Below are 23612 nucleotides of genomic sequence, written 5' to 3' on the forward strand. Positions count from 1 at the left end.
GACAAACCGCCTGAAAAGGATGCGACATGTTCCCCCACCAGATCTGCTACCCCTCTCTGACACCCTATATTGTCTTCTATACCCAGACCTACAAAGACAAGTATGATTTGTGTCTTCTTTACCACCTTGTCTGTCTGTCTTGTTACTTTAGGGATGAAGGGACTTGAAGTCTTCAACATTCCTTAGCATCTTACCATTTCTGTGTCATACCCTTAATTGACTTCCCAAAATACAGCACCTTGCACTTATGAGGATTAAATTCCATCTGCCAGTGCTCTGCCAACTTTCCATCTGATCTATATCCTAATGCTGTGTCATTAGGTCATGTGTAAGCAGATGCATGTTTCCAGCTTTTTCTGTTCATGCTGGCTATTATCTCATTTTAGTTTGTGGGTCCACATTGTTTGGTTTGTTACCAATCTTGCAATAATAGCTATCCTTTTCATTGGCTGTAAAGCATTTTTGGAATGTCTAGAGGCCGCAATAGGTGCTTCTCGCATTCATGCATTAGTCAATAAGAAGTAGGAATTCTCTGATTTTTTTCCCTGACTGTTTCAGGGAACTTGGTGAACTTGGGAAATATTAATTATTTTTAAGACTTAAAATGTTTTTTGTTTTTTTTTAAGCATATAATCATTCCACTTGAGTATCTGCTCCTGTTTACTGCCAAGTGCCCACACCATCCTGGCCAACGAGATGATCCACTTGTCTGTCCTGCAACAACATAGAATGAGGTCTGTCCTTACCAGAATTGGGTTCTTTTCTCTGTTTTATATGATGTGAAATTTGTTTTGTAGCAACAGTATAGTGCAAAGATACAGCTTTGTTATAAATTACAAGATGAATAGTGCAAAACAAAAGGAATGATGAGATTGCATTCATAGACTATTCAGAAATCTGATGGTCTGTCAAGGCTACCTTGTTTACAAACTACTTGGTTATTTTCCATTTGAGTTCTGGATGGCAATTTATTCCATATTGTTGGAGTCTAAGCATGCAGATAGCATGGCATTAAGTATGGAAACTCATACTCTTGGATCATTCAAAGTAACAAGGAAAACTGATAAAATTTGCCATTAATACCTATATTGTTGGAATTGAGCCTGTGGACGTTGAATGTGGAAGTTTACTGTATTTCTTCCATTATTATAGTGACTAAGTTACAGAAACAAGTCATTGGCTGTAAAATGTTTTGGGATGTACTGAGATTTTTTTCTGTGCTTAACACACCGCTGTGCTATAGTGATCAGTATTATCAAAAGGACATTCAAATTTTTTCAACTTTTCAGTGTCCAAGGCCCTTTGAAGGATGCAAAGATTAGGTACTGGAAAGATGACAGTTGTAAAGGGCTTCAGTTCTGTGGAAAGATGTGTGAAACTGGAACTGCACTCAGTACAAAGAAGACTAAGAGGAAATTTAATACTAATAATTAAATTATGAGGGGATTTATGATGAAGGAAACATGGAAGGCTATGTGAAAGGGGAGTATTTGATTGATCTTGGAGTAGGTTAAAAAGTTGACACAATATCATGGGCTGAAGGGCCTGTACTATACTGAACTGTTCAGTTTTCTATGAAACAAGAAGCTATTTCTATTTACACCAATACATGCATGTTCAGGATAAATGGCAAAAGAACCAAAAGGGCAAAGGAGAAGACATTTTATTTTGCAGTGAGTTGCTATGATCGGGAATTTACTGCCGAAAGGATAGTGTAAGCAAAGTTAGCAAAAACTTTCAATAGGGAAATGGATACATACTGAAAGGGGAAATATTATCAGGGTTGTGGGAAAGAGCAGGGGAAGTGGGACTAACTGGATAGCACTTTCAAAGAGCTGGCACAAGCACAATGGCCCAAATGGCTTCTGTCTTTGCTATATGATGCTATAAGTTTTATTGCTGCTGAACTGAAAGATGCAACTGAATACTTAGCTTTAAATCCCTTCTAATCTCTCAGGATCTGATTTAAGCAAGAGGAATTCAATTGCAAAATATTCAGCACTGCTCTATGCAATCTGTTCTTTCACTTAGTTTAGTCTCATGGTTTTCTCTGTTGAAAAGTACATTGAAAATTTAGTCATGCTGCAGAGCAGAAACAGACCCTTCAGCCCACATCGTCTGTCCTCTCAACCCACATCTGTACCATAATTCTTTATACCCCACCCATCCATGTACCTACCCAAACTTCCCTTAAATGTTGACATCAAACCTGCAACCACCACTTCCTCTGGCAGCTTGTTCTACACTCACACCACCTGCTGAGTGAGTGAAGAAGTTCCTCCTCAGGTTCCCCTTAAATATTTCACCTTTCACCCTTAACCCATGACCTCTAGTTGTAGCATCACTCAACCTCTGGGGAACAAGCCTGCTTGCATTAACCCTATCAATGCCTCTTATAATTTTGTATACCTCTATTATTTGAGAAGGAAAAGCTAAAGACAAATGTATAAGTATTAGTGGAGTAAAGGAAATTACAGAGGCATGAAAGAGGAGTTGGCCAGAATTGATTGGAAAAGAACACTGGCAGGGATGACAGCAGAACAGCAATGGCTGGAATTTCTGGAAGCAATGTGGAAGGCACAAAATACATACATCCCAAAGATGAAGAAGTGTTCTAAAGGCAAGATGACACGGCCGTGGCTAACAAGAGAAGTCAAAGGCAGCATAAAAGCCAAAGGGAGGGTATATAATACAACAAAGATTAGTGGGAAGTTAGAGGATTGGGAAGCTTTTAAAACCCAACAGAAGGCAACTAAAAAGGTCATTAATATTAAAGAGGATACCAAAAGTTTCTTCAAATGCATAGCATGCAAAAGAGAGGCGAGAGTGGATATCAGACCACTGGAAAGGTAGTAATGGGGGACAAGGAAATGACGGACAAACTGAACAAGTTCTATGCACCAGTCTTCACTGTGGAAGATACTAGTAGTTTGGTGGAAGTTCCAGGTGTCAGGTGTCATGAAGTGTGTGAAGTTACCATGACTAGGGAGAAGGTTCTTGGGAAATGGAAAGGTCTGAAGATAGATAAGTCACCTGGACCAGATGGACTATGCTCCAGGATTCTAAACAGTGGCTGAAGAGATTGTGGAGGCATTAGTAATGATCTTTTAAGAATCACTAGATTCTGGAATGGTTCTGGAAGACTGGAAAATTACAAATGTCATTCCACTCTTCAAGAAGGGAGAGAGGCAGAAGAAAGCAAACTATAGGCCAGTTAGTCTGACCTCAGTAGTTGGACAGTTGTTGGAATCTACTGTTAAGGATGTGGTTTCAGGGTTAGAGGCACATGATAAAATAGGCTGTAGTCAGCATAGTTTCATCAAGGAAAATATCTTGTCTGTTGAAATTCTTAGAAGAAGTAACAAGCAGGATAAACAAAGGAGAATCAGCTGATGTTTTGTACTTCGATTTTTAGAAGGCCTTTAACAAGGTGCCACACATGAGACACTTAACAAGTTACGAGTCCATGGTATTACAGGGAAGATTCTAGTATGGATAAAGCAGTGGCTGATTGGCAGGAGGAAAAGAGTGGAAATAAAGAGAGTCTTTTCTGGTTGGCTGCTGGAGACTAGTGGTGTTCCACAGGGGTCGGTGTTGGGACCGCATCTTTTTACATTACATATTAATGATTTGAATGACAGAGTTGATGGCTTTGTTGTAAAGTAGCAGACAATATGAAGATAGGTGGAGGGGCAGGTAGTTTTGAGGAAATAGGGAAGCTACAGAAGGACTTACACAGATTAGGAGGATGGACAAAGAGGTGGCAGATGGAATACAGTGTCAGGAAGTGTATGATCTTGCATTTTAGGAGAAGGAATGAAAGGGTTGACAATTTTCTAAGTGGAGAGTAAATACAAAAGTCTGAGGCACAAAGGGATTTGGGAGTGTTTGTGCAGGATTCCTTAAAGATTAATTTGCTGGTTGGGTCTGTGGTGGAGGAAGGCAAATGCAATGTTAGCATTCGTTTCAAGATGATTTGAATATAAAAGCAAGGATGTAATGTGGAGATGTTATAAAGCAATGGTGAGTCCTCACTTGGAGTATTGTGAGCTATTTTGGGTCCCTTATCTTAGAAAGGATGTGCTGAAACTGGAGAGGGTTCAAAGGAGGTTCACGAAAATGATTCTAGGATTGAATAGCTTGTTATATGAAGAGTGTTTGATGGCTCTGGCCCTGTATTCACTAGAATTCAGAAGAATGAGGGGAGATCTAATTTAAACTTTTCCAATGGTGAAAGGCTTTGATGGAGTGGATGTGGAAAGGATGATTCCTATTGTGGGAGAGTCTGACCAGATGACACAGCCTCAGAATAGTGGAGTGTCCATTTAGAATGGAGATGAGGTGGAATTTCTTTAGCCAGAGAATGGTGAATCTGTAGAATTCTTTGCCACAGGCAGCTGTGGAAGCCAAGTCTTTATGTATACTTAAGGTACAGGTTGGTAGATTCCTGATTGGTCAAGGCATGAAGAGATAAGGAAAGAAGGCAAGAGATTGGAGCTGAGAGGAAAATTGGATCAGTCATGATGAAATGGCAGAGCAGATTCAATGGGCCAAAAGACCTAATTCTGCTCCTACTTCTTATGGTCTTAATAAATTTCTCTCATTCTCCTAACCTATTCAACCTTTTCCTGTAACTAGGGTTCTCAAATCCTGGCAACATCCTTGTAAATGTTCTCTGCACTCTTTCAATCTTATTGATATTCTTCCTCTAGGTGGGTGACCAGAACTGCACACAATAATCCAAATTTGGTCTCACTCACCCATGTCTTTTAAAACTCAACATAACATCCTAACTCCTTACTTTATACTTTGATTTATGAAGGCTAGTGTGTCAAAAGCTTTTTGTTGTGACCCTATGTACCTGTGACACCACTTTCAAGGAATTATGGATCTGTATTCCCAGATCCTTCTGTTCTATCACACTCCTCAGTGCCCTCAGTTCACTGTGCTTGTCCTACCCTAGTTGGTCCTCCCAAAGTGAAACACCTCCCACTTGTCAGCATTAAATTCCATGTGCCATTTTCAGTTGATCCAGATCCAGCTGTATGCTTTGATAACCTTCCTCACTGTCCACTGCACTTCCAATCTTGGTGTCACCCACACATTTGCTGATCCAGTTTACCACATTATCATCCAGAACATTGATACTGATGACAAATAACTACATACCCAGCACCAATCCCCACAGTACATCTCTAGTCACTGGGCCAGTCAGAGAGGCAACCATCTATTACCACTCTCTGGCTTCTCCCTCTGAGCCAATGTTAAATCCAGTATATTACTTCATCCTGAATGCCAAGCAACTGAATCTTCTGGACTAGCCTCTCATGAGGGACTTTGTCAAAGGCCTTGGTAAAGTCCATGTAGACAGCATCAGTGCCTTTCCTTCATTGACTTCCTGGTAACCGCTTTAGAAAAGAACTCAATAAGATTGGTTAGACATGACCTACCACACACAAAGCCATGTTGGTTTTCCTTAATCATGACCTGTCTGCCCAAATATTCATTGTGGAGTCAGTAGTGGAAAGGGTGAGCAGTGTTAGAGTGATTTTTCACACAACAGCTTCAAGTTTCTGGGTGTCTACATCTCCAAGGATCTATCCCGGACCCAACACTGATGCAATCATAAAGAAAGCACATCAGCGGCTCTGCTTCATTAGGAGTTTGAGGAGATTTGGTATGTCGCCAAAGACTTGCATATTTCTATAGATGTATGTAGGAGAGTGTTCTGATCAGTTGCATCACAGCCTGGTAAGAAGGATCCATTGCACAGGATCACAAAAGACTGCAAAGGGTTGTCAATGCAGCCTGCTCCATCGGGGCACAACCTCTCACCATTGAGGACATCTTGGAGGCAGTGCCTCTCAAGAAGGTAACATCTATCACTAAGGCTCCTCACCATCCGGATGTGTCCTCTTATCTTTACTACCGTAAGAGCAGAGTTACAGGAGCCTGAAGACCCACTCTTAACAAATCAGAAACTGCCCCTTCCCCTCTGCTATCAGATTTCTAAACAGTCCACAAACACTATTTCATTATTCCTTTTACAGTTGATTCCAGTTAATTGGGACAAGTACATTTTGGCCTAATTAAGTGGTTGCTCCAATTCGTAGAAGTTTCATGGAAATAGTTAAAAATAGAAAAAGACAAACTGAGTACAAATTATGTATTTAAATGATATATGCAACAAATTAGAACACTACCATCAGTACTACTACAGTACTATAAAACTCTGTTAGTTCCTAATACTTATAGATGGAGGAATTCATCCATGTCACATTCTTTTAATTGTGAGTAAACCAAATCAGCTTAGACACCTAGTACAGATAATGGACTGCCTTCATACAATACTGGTGACAATTGCATCCTCCAAATCTTCATGTTTATTGTAAAATTGAAGATTTTCATGGTTTCTAACTTTTTGAGGTAGTGAAATCCTTTCATTTTAACTCCTGGCCATTTCTGGCATCCCCAAGTTTGAAAGCTTGAAACCATAGTGAGCAAAGCAGTCTATTTATCAAAAGTTGTTGCTTTTTGAACACAAACACCCAGAACTGATGCTATTTAAAAAATGCTCGTTCAAAGCACGGTGTGTCTAACAGCCATGCAAGCACACATGACTGATGCTAGTAAGAAACTGTTTGGAAACAGTCTCCTGCCCCAGCTAATCAGCATAGTGTCCCAAATAAATGAAGGGAATTCCAGTTATTTTCTTGATTAATTTTTGTTCTTTAAGAGTTGTTCCAAATAAGCAGCAGCCCCAATTAACTGATGGCCCAATTAACCAGAATCCACTTTATCTGCACTACTTATTTTGTAATTTACTGTACTGTGCCCAATACAGTACTGTATAATAATGTTGTGTTTGTATTGCTTCAGCAAAACAACAAATTTCATGTCATATAAGACAGCAATAATAAATCTGATTCTGAAGTACAGTGAAACCCCGATTTATTGAGAATTCAGATATAACACGATGAGTCATTGGACTCCATATCCATCCATGTCCATGTCAATCCATACTCCCCCTTCTCCAGCCTTGTATCCCTTTTGCCAATCAACTTCCCAGCTCTTGGCTTCATCCCTCCCCCTCCTGTCTTCTCCTATCATTTCGGGTCTCTCCCTCTCCCGCCCACTTTCAAATCTCTTACTATCTCTTTTTTCCTAGTCCTGACAAAGGGTCTCAACTAGATGCTGGATCAGGGGATCATCTCTGTGTTCAAGCAGAATTACAGGTGGGAATTAATTTGTAGAATTGTAGATGACTCAACAACGCTTGAAGCCTGAATGCGAAGGAAGTTTGCCACTTAGGTGGGAACGCCTGGGCAGCAGTCAGTTCGTCACGTGTCGAGAAATGCTGGGAGAAGAGTCTGGGGCCAGCCTTTTCATCACGCCAGTCCAGCACTGAAGATGATGATGACGAGCCGGATTTGTACGGCTTCACAGAGGAAGATGTGCGTGAGGCAGAGAAGCTGTCTGAATGGAACAAAGAAGAGCTGCACCAGTGGTACTCAGCCAATAATGAATGCCCAACATATGAGCACCTGACGGACGCCGAGATCGTCCGTAATGTAACTATAGCACCGGTGGAGGCAAGTGTACCGGTTCTTGAGCCACAAGAAGATGATAATGAAGAGCCTCCACCCCAACAAGTGTCTGAAGCCATTGAACACTTCGAGGCTAGCCTCCGTTGGCTGGAGACCCAGGAGGTGGACTGCATTAAAAAACCTTCAACTCAGAAGTATTCTAGATTTCCCTCGCAGTCAGCGACTTGCTACGCTCAAGCAAGGAACACTCGATCACTTTTTTAAGAAATAAAATGTAAATGATGATTGTTAATACTCTTGAATGTTTTTATCAGTTGTTTTGTGTATTAAAAAGCTTTACTAAAAATTAATTTGTGTTTTAATTTCTACAGTAACAACGATTTATTTGCGGAATTCTTTAATTCAAAGGTAATTTACTTGCCTGAAGGTAAATGTGCAAAAAACGGGACAAATAGGGTGAAAATAGTGGTGTGTTTTAGAATGTTAGGTCAACATTGGGTCAGTTTGAACGCTGATTTTCTTAAACCCTGATTTAGCGCGACCCCGCTTTTTTCATGATGACATTTTATGGACCCAAACGATTGCGTTATAACGGAGTTTCCCTGTATTTCCCCCCTTTGTTAGTTTTCGCAATGGACTGTGACAGATTTTTTTTACTTTGTCTGTCAGGTATGCCCTAATGAAGTTATCTGGCAGGTTATCTCCAGATGTTTGTGAAAGGGACTGTGCAGGTCAGTTAAGCTGTGAGTGGCCTTGCCATGTACATGGAAGAGTATAGTTTGTATTGTCAAAAGCAAACACAAGGAAATCTGCAGATGCTGGAAATTCAAGCCACACACACAAAATGCTGGAGGAACACAGCAGGCCAGGCAGCATCTATAAGGAGAAGCACTGTCAAAGTTTCTGGCCGAGACCCTTCGTCAGGACTAACTGAAAGGAACGATAGTAAGAGATTTGAAAGTAGGAGGGGGAGGGGAAAATGCAAAATGATAGAGAAGACCGGAGGGGGTGGGATGAAGCTGAGAGCTGGAAAGGTGATAGGCAGGTTGGAGTCCTACGCTCTGTCTACCAGAGGAAGCAAGATCTCCCAGTGGCAACACATTTTAATTCCACGTCCCATTCCCATTCTGATATGTCTATCCATGGCCTCCTCTACTGTCAAGATGAAGCCACACTCAGGTTGGAGGAACAGCACCTTATATACCGGCTGGGTAGCCTCCAACCTGATGGCATGAACATTGATTTCTCTAACTTCTGTTCATGCCCCTCCTCCCCTTCTTACCCCATCCCTGATATATTTAGCATTTTCCCCCCTCTTTATTTCTCTCTCTTTCTGCCCATCACTCTGCCTGTTCTCCATCTCCCTCTGGTGCTCCCCTCCCCCTTTCTTTCTCCCTAGGCCTCCCATCCCATATTCCTTTCCCTTCTCCAGCTCTATATCCCTTTTGCCAATCACCTTTCCAGCTCTCAGCTTCATCCCACCCCCTCCGGTCTTCTCCTATCATTTCACATTTTCCCCTCCCCCTCCTACTTTCAAATCTCTTAGTATTGTTCCTTTCAGTTAGTCCTGACGAAGGGTCTCAGCCCGAAACGCTGACAGTGTTTCTCCTTATAGATGCTGCCTGACCTGCTGTGTTCCACCAGCATTTTGTGTGTGTTTGTATTGTGCTGTTTTCCTTTAAAGCTGGCTGCTGGGATCACACTTGGGAGTTGCAAGATCTAGCAATCATTCAGAGTAGTACCCATTGAGACTGACTTTGTGCTGGGAACCAACAAAAATATTCTGGGAACTTGGTAACTGAAGATTGCAATGCCTATGGTCTTTTTAAAAGCAGAGTTATAGTGACATGCAATACTGCTTTCATGTCATTGGAAATTCCTTTACTGCATTTTAGGCCAGTCTACCTCTGGCACTGTAGCAAGCACTCAGAACTTCACTGGGAGTAGCAGACTAGATTATATGTTTAACCTTTAGGACTGAGTGTTGAACAGATTTTTCTGTTGCATTGCCACTCACTGAAAAACACTAGGGGCAAAGTTGGGGTGTAATATAAAGAACAGTGTGGAAATGAAGTGCTTTGAGACTTGTTTTGGTCCTGCAAAATTATTTATAAAGCAATTCAAAGTAAATCATTCTTTTACAGTTCTTACAGCAATAAAACCTGAGAGGCAAATGACTTTGGGTCTGTGCCAAACAGTTGAAAGAGGAGCTGCATGTGGAATCTGAAAGAGCTTGCAAAAGCAGAAGGTCCGTTGAAAACATTTAAGACAAGACAGCTTTATATTTGTTGACAATGATGCAAAATTTTCAGAATTGACTTTTGATGCATGTTCACATACAAACAAGCAGAATTAAGTGTTTGTGTTACATTATTTTTTATCTCACTGTAAGCAGCTTGAGGCAAGTGACCTTTACTATTTATATCTCTGCTCGTCCCTCAGTGATTTTTGTCCAAGTGCTGCCTGGCACTCACAACTTTATTGTTTCCTCTTTAAACCTGCTCTAACCCTGTGTTGGCTACAGGTTGGATTTCAAAGCTCTTGACATTAATTTTCTGAAGCAACTGGCTCAGCTTTGTGCAGCAGAACAGCTCTGTAGTGATTTACAAGACGATACCAGTTCAGGCAAGACTGATTCTCCCTCGGAGTGTCAGACACCCTGAGCCAATAGGCTGGTTGGTCCTGGACTTATTTCCACTTGGCATGATTAACTTATTATTATTTAATTATTTATGATTTTATATTGCTATATTTCTACACTATTCTTCGTTGGTGCAGCTGTAACTAAACCTGATTTCCCTCGGGATCAATGAAGTATGTCTGTCTATCTGTCTGTTCTCTAGATAAGACTGAGCAGTGAACAGAGGTTTTTTTAAAGTTGAGTTTGACAGAATAGGCATAGAGCAAATGTTTGCATAATGTGGAATGTTTTTAATTGTTGAAAGGAATTTCAGAACTAATTTTAAGACTAATGAGAAATTCAGAAAGGTGTCCATATCAAGAATAACTAAAATTTGCTTCTGTAGGAAACACTTGAGATCAATAACATGGATATATTTAGGGTGAACCTAGAGCAAGGGAGTAAAAGGATATAGTGATTTGGTTAAATATGGCAAGGTGGTTGGAGGCTCTTCTGGTTAGTTAACACGAATGATCTGTTACTTTACAGTAATTCTATACAGTCACAGCCACAGTTTCATCAACCCTTTTTTGAGAACTATAGCACTTGTTTGTTTTGCAAGTGGTGAAGACTGCTTAAATGTAATGTTTTATCTTCCACCCTAGCTATTCATTTGTTTTTCCTGTCCTCTTCTGAACTTATCTCTTCCACACTCCCATTAAGAAAGGTGGGAATGCTATTTTGAAGATGAAGTTGTGCAAATGTTTGAGTGTGCCCTGAGATGTATGTACTCTTCCTCCTGGTGAAAGCACTTCACAGATGACAACTAGGTAATCTTGAGGTACATAAGTAATGTAGATTAGATTGTGCACTGAAAGCTTCTGCAAACAATTACGTAATAATGTCAAAGCAAATTAATTGATGACTGCATGATGAATAGACACCAAGAAGAACTGGTTTTCTTCTCAGTGGGCCCATGGGATCTCCCCTATCCACTTTGGAGGATGGATGGGACCTTGAATATAATGTCCCATTCAAATAATGACATTTCCAGCCATATAAGCACTTTCTCAGTATTACAGCAATGCATCAGTCTGCACTTTGTGCTTAACTCGCTGGAAATAATCGCACATAATCTAACTCAAGAGCTACTGAAAGTCAACTGAGATTAAAAATGAATCACAAGACACCAAGGCAAAGAATTTTAAACAATTGTGTTATTTTCTATCTCTATTCAATTCGAACACAACAATGTTTTTTATTTCAGTGCTTATGCTGTTAATCCATCTGATAGATCTGTGGTAGTGCTAATGATCCACCTCATTCTTTAATACAGCAATATATCATATTTCTTTCCCTTTCTATTTAGCACTTTGTGGCTTAATAAGCAGTTCTGTTGCTTGCTTCAATATATTCTTCATGTTAGCAAGTTCCAGTTTCTAACCACTCCGAGCAAAGTAATCTTTAATGAATTGAAAAATAGATTTGTTCATGACTATCATTTAATTATAGCTCCTTAAGGCATACCCTTCAGCATTGTAGAGAAACTGAAGTTGTCAGGCTGAATCTATTAAGATGCAGTGCCAGTAGAATGACGCATAATGCACATGTTTAAAGGAAGTCAGAGAATCAGTGGGAAAAAGGAATAAAACGATATGGTGTTTGCTTAGAATGTGTTAGGTGACTGGAGGTCATGTGGATCGATTGGCCTAAACACCTTATTCCTTTTTGTTTTCTTAATTAGTACTTTCATAATTCTGGTTTACTGTTGCTTGGTTATAAGGTGTTAGTTTATTTCTTATCCAGCTGTCGAGTAACTAAGAATTTGTGATCATATAATACTCTGCATTTTGCTGCTTAAGCAGCAAGCTTAGATGCTTAATTGATTGTTCTCTGTTCAACAACAAAAGAAATCTGACTGAGAATAAAGCATTTTCTGCTTGGATCCCCCTAAGCAAAGTGTATATGTGCTGTTGACAATTTACAATAAAATTCTCTCAGGAGGCATTTATTTGTTATTCAACATAAGATGCAGCCATCACCATACAAGACAAATCTGTAGAATACAATAGTGTGATAGCATATCTGATGCCTTATTCTAGTACAAAACAGAGGCAGAACTCCAAATAATATTTGCATTTTCAAAACACATGATTGTAACTTTAAAAATTAAGAAGAGATGTAAGATTCCATAACCTTTTTTGCACTAAATTCACTGTAGAACACTATGTCCCTACCCAGGTTTGAAGAATTTATTACAAAGCGTTTTGTGAACTTGGGGCAATCTAAATTGCTTGATAACCAATAAACCACTTTTTTAAATATAGAGATTGTTTATAGTATAAGAAAACTGGCCAAATTGTACACAGTAAGTGAGTCACAGACAGTAATCATGTAAATTACTAAATCGAACAACAGTTGACCAGGGTTTCGGAGAGAATTTCCCATTCTTCAGACAGCATTGTCAGGCCTTTCACAGGATGGACTCGGTTTCAGTTTATCATCTCATCCAAAAAGGAGGCTCTACACATTCTACACTTAAGAATGTTAGCCTAAGTTTTGTTCTTGTGTTGCTGGAGAATGGCTTTAAACCACAATATTCTAAATGAAGAGTTTAGAGAGCTATCCTTTGATCAGGGGCTTGATTCTGAAAATTGTCATGATGGATTTGGGATCAAAGCAATGTCATTAACATAAAATAGGCCGTTTTTATTTTTCATTGCTTGACTTACCCTCAATAACTGGGGTGATCCAGGGTCTGGTTTCATTTGTCGATTTTTGCCCACTGCAGAGTTGCTGACTTTTACTAAGTGTAAATTTGAAAGAGCAAAGTAGCACAAACAAAAAGATTGTCCTACTTATTATCCTTCAGCCTAGAAACTTTCTGAGTTATTTAAAACATCACAGTATGCAAAACATAAAGCCACATGCACAAAATAACTACAGAATCAATACCTATTTTGCAAACTTTTACAGTCACATCAAGACTCTAAAGAGGACTGGCCACTTTTATGTACCAACTTCCTTAACTTTTGTCTACCAACTTCTTTAACTTTTCTCTAGAAGGTGCTAGCTCCTGACAAGGTCCAGCTCGCCTTTCCTATTCTTTTTTATATAAACTATTATATGGGTATCACAGTAAATTTTTGCCTCTTTATCCTGTTCACACAGATTTTCCTAGTAGATGTCATGAAATTGTACAGTACCGACGATGCCATTTTGTACATTGTACCTGTGCAGTGCCATCTCCCTGGAAGTTGCATAATGAGGTCCACTCCCTTCCAGATTATTTCCTTTACATAGAATATTTTAAATTTACTTTTTAAAGTTGCTGTTGATACTAAAGTACTGATACTATTCTTTCCGGCAATGTATTCTAGATAATAACAAAGTCATTTCAATGAGAGTAATGAGGCTGCAATTCATATTCTGATTTACCAGCCACACCCAAAGTACCTAGTTTAAGTGGTGATAGGTAATAGGAGTGGGAGCCTGTGAATCACTTTCACCCAACTATTCAGCAGTAAGGCAACTGACAGTGGCTGCTCCCCTCATTCTAGTTGATCTGGTTAATTTAACACAGATCACCAGTGAGAGATGGATCCATCTGGTCTTCCGAGCTCAGTATTACAGTGAGCAGTAAACATATCTCAAAATTATTTAAGGAGAGAAGACACTGATCTATCATCCTTTGTTAAATCTAATGTTACCATTAGCTGAGTTGCTGTTTCCAGCTGACACATCTGTAATGAATAAATTTAACACTGTGCTATGATAGTATGTTACTTACAAGGTAACTAATACCTCGGGATGGAGTACGTCTAAATAGTCAAGTCAGCATTAACAGCTTGGTTTTCTTGCCTTTCCAGTGGGATTCAAGCTCCGTTATGCACAGATTTTTTTTTAGCAAGTAGCAAAAGATTCTCTGAGGTACGGCAAAGAAAACTAATCGGGGTTTTAACATGGTCTGAAAAGCACTTCTTTAAATGAAGGCATAAGCAAGTTCAGAAGTAGATTACAAAATGGTTTAGAAAACGTAGCTGACTGAAATAATTTACAGAAACAGAGCAAAGAATGAAATTAAATAAATTATAACTTCATTGAAGTGCCAAATAGCTTCATTTTGTGCTGTAAGATTAAATGATTCTATGATCAATGTGATTTGTATAAGTAATTTAATTTTCTCTCATAAAATATTCTTTTTCAGTTAGCCACAACATTTTGGAGCTTAACAGAGGGAAATTCCAGACCTCCATGAATAGAAGCTAAATACACAAAGTATGGGGCTGCAGATATGCTGTACCACTGTGTCTTTCCTTCCTTGCCCTACATTCCCTGGGAGTGTAACCCCTCAGGGAGTGTGGATTTAAACCTATTATTGTTTCTCCATAACAAAATGCTCAGTATTCCTCCACAATATTAGAGTAGCAGACAGTAGCAAACAGTAGGAGCATAGAGCTTTTGAACTTAACACACTGGGTAAGCAAAACAATAAAAGGGTTTGCAGGTCTTTGTAGAGTTGTAGATGTATTAGCTAGGCACAAGAAATTAAACTTTGAGAGGTAAAATTACCAGGGATAATACTTTTATTGGGAGTGTCAACAAGATGTAACAGGCAATGTTTGAGAGAATAGTAATTTTGGCAAGCCATCATTAAAATAGTCAATGGCTTCAACTAATAACCCAGATGTCATAAGCCCAAGTCCAACTATGGTATTTTGAGAATGGTAATTCAAGTTTAAGTTGGAAATATAATGCTAATATGAGAAATGAACAAAGTTGTTAGATTACAGTAAAATTGAGCTATTTTATTTATACCCCTGTCTCCTCAGATCTATTGTATATGTGACTCCATTTCCACACCAATGTAGATGACACTTAATTGCCTTCTGAAGTAGCCTTGCAAGGTCCTGATTTGCAGCAATTCAAAAAAGTAATTTACCACACGAGAAATGTATATAGAGATAGGAAATGGGTAATAATCCTCCCAAAGCAAACCAAATGATTTAAAAAGTGTAAGTAAGCAGACTTGGCAGCCTCCAGAGGTGAGGTTTTCAGAGTCATGTAAGACTTTTCTATGACAGACCTCTGGGAGAGACCTGAGTCAGCAGCTAGAAGGGATGGTCAAAGTAGCACCTGAATAAGGCTGGTGTAATTAAATATTGCAGTTGAACAAACTATATGTACCAGTCCTTTTAATTGAAGGTGATACTAAAGATATGGGTAGTACTAGTATTTGTACCTGGGTCTGGAGGTCAATTCCAGATCAAATAATAGCATAGAAAACTCATGGCTCTCTTGGCTTCAGAGGTAATAACACAAAATAAGTCTAGCGTTGTCCATGGGGAATGCAAGCTCATGGCATTCTAAGCATATCTGGAGCAGTAACTCATTCAGAAAATTCATAATATTGGCATGGTTCATTAAATGCAATAGCTGCACTGGTACATAAGGCAGGCATGGGGCAATTAGCTGATAAAAGCCAGGTTTTATTTACGTTTCAGTACAGATGTGATAAAGGAACACTTGATACTGATGTCAAAGTAGGATTGCATATTTCCTTCAAACCAATTGACAGGAAAATAACCATCTGGCAGAGAACAGAAATGGCATAGCAAAGATTAGAAAGTATTTCTTTAGACATTAATTTTGGTTTCATGGATCCCTATCCCACTGAACAATTCCTTTCGCCCCCACCATGTTTGTAAATGATGTATTTACCTTTTGAAAAATTGGAGAAACCTATTTGGATCTATTTTACTCTTTGGTACACACAATAAATAACTCCAGTTCCCAACTCATGCTCCACAATCATTATACTTTAAAGGATGTTTAGAGCTGTAAATGGAAGTACATTTTAAGAGTAGCACAATTCCTTTTTTTTTTACTAGCACTTAAATTAAGATTACCATTGGTCATATCTACTACCAATAGTATTGATAGAAAGTGTATCCCTAATATTAGCAGCCTTATTTAATACTAGGTGTTCAATCTGTATTCTCCCAGCAATGCTTGCACAAAATTTGACTAACTTAAATTCCATGCTAAATCAATTAATATATGTAGTGTAGAAATCCAAACCCCACCCCCCAAATTGTTGACAGATCTCTTAAATAGGTTGAGGTGATATTAGTTTTTGTGACAAAATGTAAGAAGAGTTGCTGATGTTCATTAAATTATAATATACCTTGTCTTTATAACCTAATTGATAAATATGTTTTCAGATTGCACGGCTTTATATTGCAGATTGAATGCAAGTTCCTCAAATGTGTGACACACAAAGTGAAAATAAAAAGTTTGGCAAACTATTTGTCTTAAAACATAAACTACCTGGTGGCTTTAAGCAACAGTAACTGTCTCTGTGTGTTACTCTGGATTTCCAGCATCTGCAGAATTTCACATACTGCAGAGGTCCATGTCTGTGAGGCTATTGGAGCCATGTATGAATTGCTCATATATTCCAGGAGCTCAAAAGAAGACAGGAGCATTGATCAATAATTTCTCCTCATTTCTGTTGTTTTATTTAGGCAGAACCAAACTCCTTCCATGAACTAAATGCTTCTCGACGTCACTTGAACAAAGCCATGGTAAAACCTTGTGTTCCTGGCGTGGCATTGTGGTTGAATCCTTGCTGAGTTGTAGGTTCTCCTTTCCACTCGAAAGCCTCTCATCAGATACACTGTGTTTCCTAATTATTCCACCATAAAGCTGCTTGGCCTTCCATGGGGCAGATAGCTGCTCACTTCATAAGTTTGTTGGATTGGCCAATGACCTGTAGCTTTACTGTCTTTGACATCAACACATGGTTTAGCTTGCATGGCTACTTGTTGCAGGCCAGGCTGACTTGGGTTTGAATATAACGTCATACCTGTTGGAATATAATACAAAGTCTCCATCTGTGCAGCTTCAGAGGAGAAAGTCCTCTGGATGGGCTGTTCAGGATGTTGTATACTTGCTTTATCATGTGCAGAACCTTGCTGAGACAGTGGCTGGCTTTGCATATCCAGAGGTCTTTGAGCAGGTGAAGAAGGTCCAACAAATACCCCGGGATATGGCATATTGGGTAAATAAGATGGACCCATAACTCCTGGATGTAGGAGGTAAGGAGAGAAAGGCACTTGATAAACTCCACCAAAGGGCTGCTGAGGCATTACAACTTCCACATACTGCCCTGTTACTGGGTCCAGCAGCATTTTACGTGAAGGCTGAACTGGAGCATCCACAAAGTAATAGTTTCCAGTCTCTGGATCCACAAGCATCTTTCTCTGAGTCTGAGGGTACTGAAAACAAGGCACACAAGGGTTGTCTGTTTCTTGAGAAGACTGGGCTACTTCACAAATTGTCTCCGCAAAGTTTAATGGCATTGTTCCTGGAGAACAAGAGGACAATTGAGGCTGCCCTTGGTTTGAAGAAGCACAATATGGATTCTGCAGAGACATGCCAGAGAACCGTGGATCCTGACTAACCTGACGAGAAATCAACTCTTTTTCTTGTCTTGGAGGTTCAGTTATCTCCAAGCTGTGCTGATGTTGAAAATAAGGCATTGATTTAATGGTGGCAGAATGAGGGGAAGTAGTTGTTTGTCCTAGACTTGATGGCTGTGTCCTTTGTTCCTTTACAGGAATGGCAAGGTAGTTTACACTTTCCAAGGGCTTTGATCCATGTTCTTGAATGGCTTCTGTTCTAGCCGATTGCACCATAACTGCAGAGGAACTCTGCTTCTGATCCTGGCCAAACACTCTAGCAACAGAATTTATTGGAGGAAGGGTTTTCATCTTAAATTCTGCTGAACTTGGATGTATTTGTGAAGTTGTATCTTGGTATTCCACTTTAGATGTTGATATGGGGATATCAATGGCAAACCCTGATGTGCTTTTCATACTACCATGGCTTTCAAGTTTCTGAGTTGATGTCTTTGCTGTGCTCTGTATGGTCTGGTGGTGATTTGTGGCCTTTACAATAGGTGCACTTTGTTTATCTTTGACACCTGAAGAGGAATGAGAAGTTTGTGCACTGAAGGTATTTAAGGCCTGATTCTTCACAGATGAATGTTGTTTACTTCTAATGTTGTTATCAGTAGATTCGAAGTTATTCTTGCTGCTTTCTTCTTCTAAGATCAATGATAAAACATAACTATCCTTTATGGGATCTTTTAACATTTTTGATCCACTTTTTTCTGAAGCTTGGACTTGTTCAATGTTTCTTTCTTGATTCTCACACTCTGCCTGGCTTTCCTTCTTGGGCTCATTCTTGCTTTCACTAGTCTGGGTGCAGTAACCAGGGAGCCTTTTCTGATTATCCTGCCCAGCTTGACTCTCACTAACAGCTTTTATTTTTCCAGACTTTTCTTCATTTAACTTTCCTCGACCTTTACTCTGATTCTCTAGCCGAACTTGTATATCTTTGACAGTTTCATATCTCCCAAATGTTGAACTTGGTTCTTCACTCTTTGATGTAGGATTACAAACCTTGTTCTCCTTTTGTCGACCAACTTGTGTCTCAGTTTTAGACTCACCTCTCCCAGGTAACTTTGTGAGCTCTGCAGTTTGGGAGAGTGACTTGCTCATCAGTATACTCTTACTTTCAGGTGCAAGCTTCATATCCTCCTCTTTTCCTATGGGCGTGTTAAGCATGGAGTTCCCGGAGGATTTTCTCTTCTCTTCTACCTTGCTTTGGCCTTCTGTTCCACCTTCATCGTTTCCTTTGAATTTTTCAGTCTTGAAAAATGAATATTCAGAAATGCTATTTTTATTTCCCAGTTTTCTGGCTTGGCTTTCCTTGTTAAGATGCCCTTTCCCTGTTAATTCCTGAGTCCCATCACTTTTTAATGAAGACATCCTTGATGATGTCTTCTGAAGATCTAACCTGAAATTAACTTTCTCCAAAGTATCTTTACCTGTAGATAACTTTGTATCATTTGTGTTAAGAGATAAAGTATGTTTATTCTGGCTTTCTGCACTTTTAGCTTCATTCTTCTCCACTACTATTTTGGTGTCATTATTCTTTGAAATTGTAATCTTCTGGAGTTTATTAGTATGTTCTGGTCTATTTTGAATCTCTTTGTTAGAATCAGCTTTTCCATGCATTAAATTCAAATCCTCATTGAGTGAAGATTTACTTCCAGAATGTTTATTTTCACTGTGCAATTTTGTTGAATCTTCTCTTCTGGAACAAACTTTATTGGTTGGCACTTTATTATCTATCTTCAGTGGAACAGGCTCTATATAATCCTTTCTAAGCTTTTCTGCTGTACTTTGATTAGCTCCAATAGATTCAACTTTCTTACCTTTTGTGTTAGGATTGGAAAATGATAAAGATGAATTCCGGTTCTCTATTCCAGCAGGGTAACTTATTTTGAACTTATCTGACTCAGTTGATGAATTGCAACCTTCTTTGTTTAAGTTCTGTTTGGCTAGCATTTCACCGTGTTTTTCTTTAGAATCCTTTACAGTGTTATCCTTCCTGAGAGGCACCCCGGTCTCTTCCTTATTTGAAGCGGATACAATTTGTAATTTGTCATCTTTGATCATTTTCTTTTTGGAGTTCTTCAATCTAGTTGACTCCATTAGCACCTCACACTCTTTCTTCTCATCTTTTTTATCAGTCTGACTTTCAGTTCCTCCTTTTTGGGGCGAGCCTAACATGCTCTTGTTTGTATTGAAGGGAATCAAAAAATCAATATCATTAGAATATGACCTGGAGGTGTCTGTACTCCCAGCGTAAGTCCAATATTTTTTGTCTACTGATATATTGCTGTAATTGCCACTGTTGCCTTTCCAACCAGTTGACTTGCACTGAATGTAAATGGGCACTGTTTGAGTAACATTCATTGCTGCATCTATTTGATCAGATGCCTTGGCCAAACTTGAGCCATTAGGCTGAAGAACCTGTGCAGATCCAAAAGTTTTTGCTTCACCGGCATTGAACCTTAAAGCACCATAGGTGTTCTTAACAAGCTTACGCACATCCCGCACCTGATGAATTGGACCTTTAGTTCGCTGTTGTATAGATTCTCTTCTGTTAAACTGCAGGTCTTTCATTCTGCAGCCATCTGTCTCAAACTTAAATGAAGCTGGAAGGGTCTGATACTTGGGGTCAAGAGTGATGATCTTACTGAGGGAGCCAATGTTTGGAGCCAACTGTTCAACTGTTCCAAAAAGATCCACTTGATTGTCATGTTTGGTACCAGAAGCAGATATCTTCTCTGATGTTTGTGACACTAAGATGTTCCTAAAGGCATTCGTTGAATCCAATTTATTACCTGACTGTTTGTGACTGGCTTTGTCCTGGTAACCTGTCAGCTTGCTTTCTGTCAAACAGCTCGCCTGCAATCTATTTTTGGCAACTTGTGGGATACAGTCGACATTATAAGTGTCCTCTGAGTTACTTCGAACGGTTGGGACTTCTGATTGACTGTGGCCTAAATCACTAAGCGTGGTCTGGGATTTAACTCCGCTCAGTCCCGTTGGTCTCCCTGACTTCATTCCTTTCTGGGTGTCTGTATTACTTTCCTTCCAGCGATCGAGAATGTCGCGATTGGATAGACCATCCAAGGTGATGTTTTCTCCCTTCAGAGAACCACAGCTGTCTTGCCTCAGAATACTTCTCTTGTCATCTGTACTGTCAGCATTCAGATCGCAGCTTTTCTTTCTGAAATGCGCTGGGTGATCTTCCCCGGAGATATCGCTCTCTGGCTTTGCGCTGGAATTTCGCCTTTTACCTTCTTGCTGACTTCCCTGGGCGGGGAACTCGAATTCTTTTACATTTGCAGAGGAAGGTGTAGAGGGGACGGACGAATAGGTTTCGTGGAGGGCGCCGCGTTCCATCTTGAGTTCTTGCTCAAACTGCATCTTCTTAGAAATGACATTGGAAATGTGGCAAGATGCAAGTTTCGCCTTTTTGGAGCACTCTTCCACAGATTCCATCCTTTGCAACGGTCTGTCGCTGGCCCCTTCCTTCGCCTCCGCAGCCACATCCTCTCTGCAAACACTGCTCTCCTCCCTCTTCTGTACCGCTCCTCCATATTGAGCCGTGCATTGGCCACCATTGGCACCATTCGATCGGAAGACGGTCAGCTCACTTCTCTCTCGCTTTTTAAACAGTATCTCTCTCTTTGGAACCGTCCGACCCTCCTGAGTCTCCACAACGATATCGACACACTCAAAATGCCCTCCCCCCAAAGAATGGCCAGCTCTCTCCTCCCTGCTCTCCTCGCTCTTTGCGCTTGGGGCGCGGATGGGGTTCGTGGGGTGCTCGTTAGTTTCGGCCAAGCTAGATTCACTCAACTCTGCATAGGTTGACCATTTGTTAGTGGTACTACTGTCCTCTGACAGCGACAGGGACCAATCCGTGGATGCCCTCGAACTAGAAAGGTCGATGTAATTGTTGTGAGGGCAGGCCAGGCTCCGGAAAGCTAAAGCAGTTAACTTCCGCACCTCATTATCCGTTTCGTCTAATTCACTCACTAAACTAGCCGTGTCGCTCATATAGTCAGCACAAGCGCTTCTAACACTTACACGCGGGTCCTTCGAGAAATGGTCCCCAATGTCCTTCTCAATCTGGAACATCTTCCCGGTTTCTGTTGAATCGATGGTCTTGGACGCATTCACCGTGCCTTCGCGCTTCTGGTCTCCGAAGCTGTGTAGCGAGCTCCCCTTGCCCGTTCTGCACTATTCTGGGCAGTGACTGACAGCTGAACCTGTCGGACTCCCTCGCCCTTGCAGTTGTTGCTGTGCCTGTCTCTCCAACAAACCCCCCTCCCCCGCCTCTCTCCCTCTCCCTCCCTCCTAAGGATGGATCAGGTTCAATGCATTTGCTGACTATCCCTTCATTCTCCGGTTTGTCGGTTGCAGTTGGTAAATTATAAGCAGTGGCCCGGACAAAGACTCCTAAAAAATATTTATTATTGCATATGTTTTTGTTCCAGTGTTGGTTTGGATGCAATGTTAAGTGTCAGTCATCTCTTCAACACTCACCTGGACTTTCAACTGATTGCACTACTTAGGGATTCACTTTCAAGGGCTATATATCTCATGCTCTCAATATCATTTATTGCTTATTATTATTTTATTTTGTATTTGCACAGCTTGACTTCTTTTGCACATTAGTTGTCTGGCTGTCTTTGTGTGTAGTTTTATTGCATTTCTTTGTATCTAATGTAAATACCCATCTCAGGGTAGTATACGATGGACATATTATACTTTGATAATAAATTTGAACTTTGAAGATTATAACCATGGTTACATAACAGAGCAGAGCTTTAACTTTTCTATAGTATTGGGGATGCAGGCTTCAAGGCTTTGTAGCTTTGCAGTCAAGGAAGTAGTTTTGAACAACTTTAAGATATGGAGCATGCACACCAATCCTCACAATAGAATAATTTTTCTTCAGTGCTATTGTTGAGAACATGGAAAGAAAACCCTAGGTATTAGAAACACAGAGCATAGCAGGAAGCAAATTTTGCCCAGTGTGGTTTGCCACCTTGGAACAGATGTGCAGTTAGTCCCTCTTCCCTTAACTTTTCCAACAGCCATTTTTATCCGATTCAAACTTGCATTCAACTCCCTTTGAAAATTACTGAATCAGAATCAGGTTTATTATCATTGACATTTGTCACGCAATTTGTTTTTTTTGTAGTAGTGCAGAATAAGTCATAACAAAAGTTATTATATTATTACCCTGATTGTGAAAACTGTAAGATAAAAGCAGATTCTGTAGGTTCATTGGATTCTTGTGCTTCTGAAGTTACTAAATAATGGTGGATGCTTTTTTATGCAAACATACATGGGAGATACAATTTTGTGTGTGTGTTCTACTGAAATTAGTGCTTGTGACTATATTTGGGTTACTGTATTTGGCAAGTCAGCAATTTCTCTCGGACAACACTTTCATAAAAGGGCAAGAGGTAACCTAATCACTATTAGCTACATGGAATGTGAGAGTTTGTTGGAAAGTTCCATCTCTGATTACAGAGAATCTGGAGGATAGTAGCGGAACTAGACATGGTTGAGGATTTGTCAGGAATAATGCAATTTTTTGTGTTTACCTTCCTTTAACATTTCAAGAGCAGATATCACTTTACTCAACCATTTATTTTTACCCCAAAATGTAACCAACCATTGCAATTACAATGTAGAAGTGGTTACTGGGGTCATAGCCAAGGGTCAGATTCTGTTTGCTCTGAAACATGAGTTCAGCAAGAGAGTTTTAAGAGGATCTAAAGCATCACAGTGGAAGGCAGTGTTCCCCTTAAACATTCAACCTATTTCACAGTATTACTGTAAGTTTCCAAACCAACATAACTCAGCGTTCATTTTAATGAAGCTATTTTTAAAATCGTTTCCACGATTCCAAATGCTGTTTCTTTTGGCTGTACAATTACATGTTCGGCAAGGCACCCATCTCCTCTCCAAAGACGTTTTGCTCAAGCCAGGACCCAGATGAGG

At 39.9% G+C, this 23612-nt stretch overlaps 1 protein-coding gene and 1 long non-coding RNA gene across 2 annotated transcripts in view; one reads left to right on the forward strand and one right to left on the reverse strand.

Annotated features, from left to right (window-relative positions):
• The first annotated feature begins 9739 nt into the window (after window positions 1–9739).
• LOC132385283 (uncharacterized) overlaps window positions 9740–23612 on the forward strand; it is a 50133-nt gene continuing 36260 nt past the window's right edge. The window contains exon 1 of the long non-coding RNA XR_009509134.1: window positions 9740–9795. This is a non-coding gene — a long non-coding RNA (uncharacterized LOC132385283). The remainder of the gene's footprint in view (window positions 9796–23612) is intronic.
• LOC132385282 (uncharacterized protein C4orf54 homolog) lies at window positions 15093–21895 on the reverse strand. Its single transcript, XM_059957305.1, has one exon. The coding sequence runs from the start codon at window positions 21732–21734 to the stop codon at window positions 16860–16862; it is 4875 nt and encodes a 1624-aa protein (XP_059813288.1). The 5' UTR covers window positions 21735–21895; the 3' UTR covers window positions 15093–16859.

The sequence above is a fragment of the Hypanus sabinus genome, chromosome X2, assembly GCF_030144855.1.
Source record: "Hypanus sabinus isolate sHypSab1 chromosome X2, sHypSab1.hap1, whole genome shotgun sequence".
Taxonomy (NCBI): Eukaryota; Metazoa; Chordata; class Chondrichthyes; order Myliobatiformes; family Dasyatidae; genus Hypanus; species Hypanus sabinus.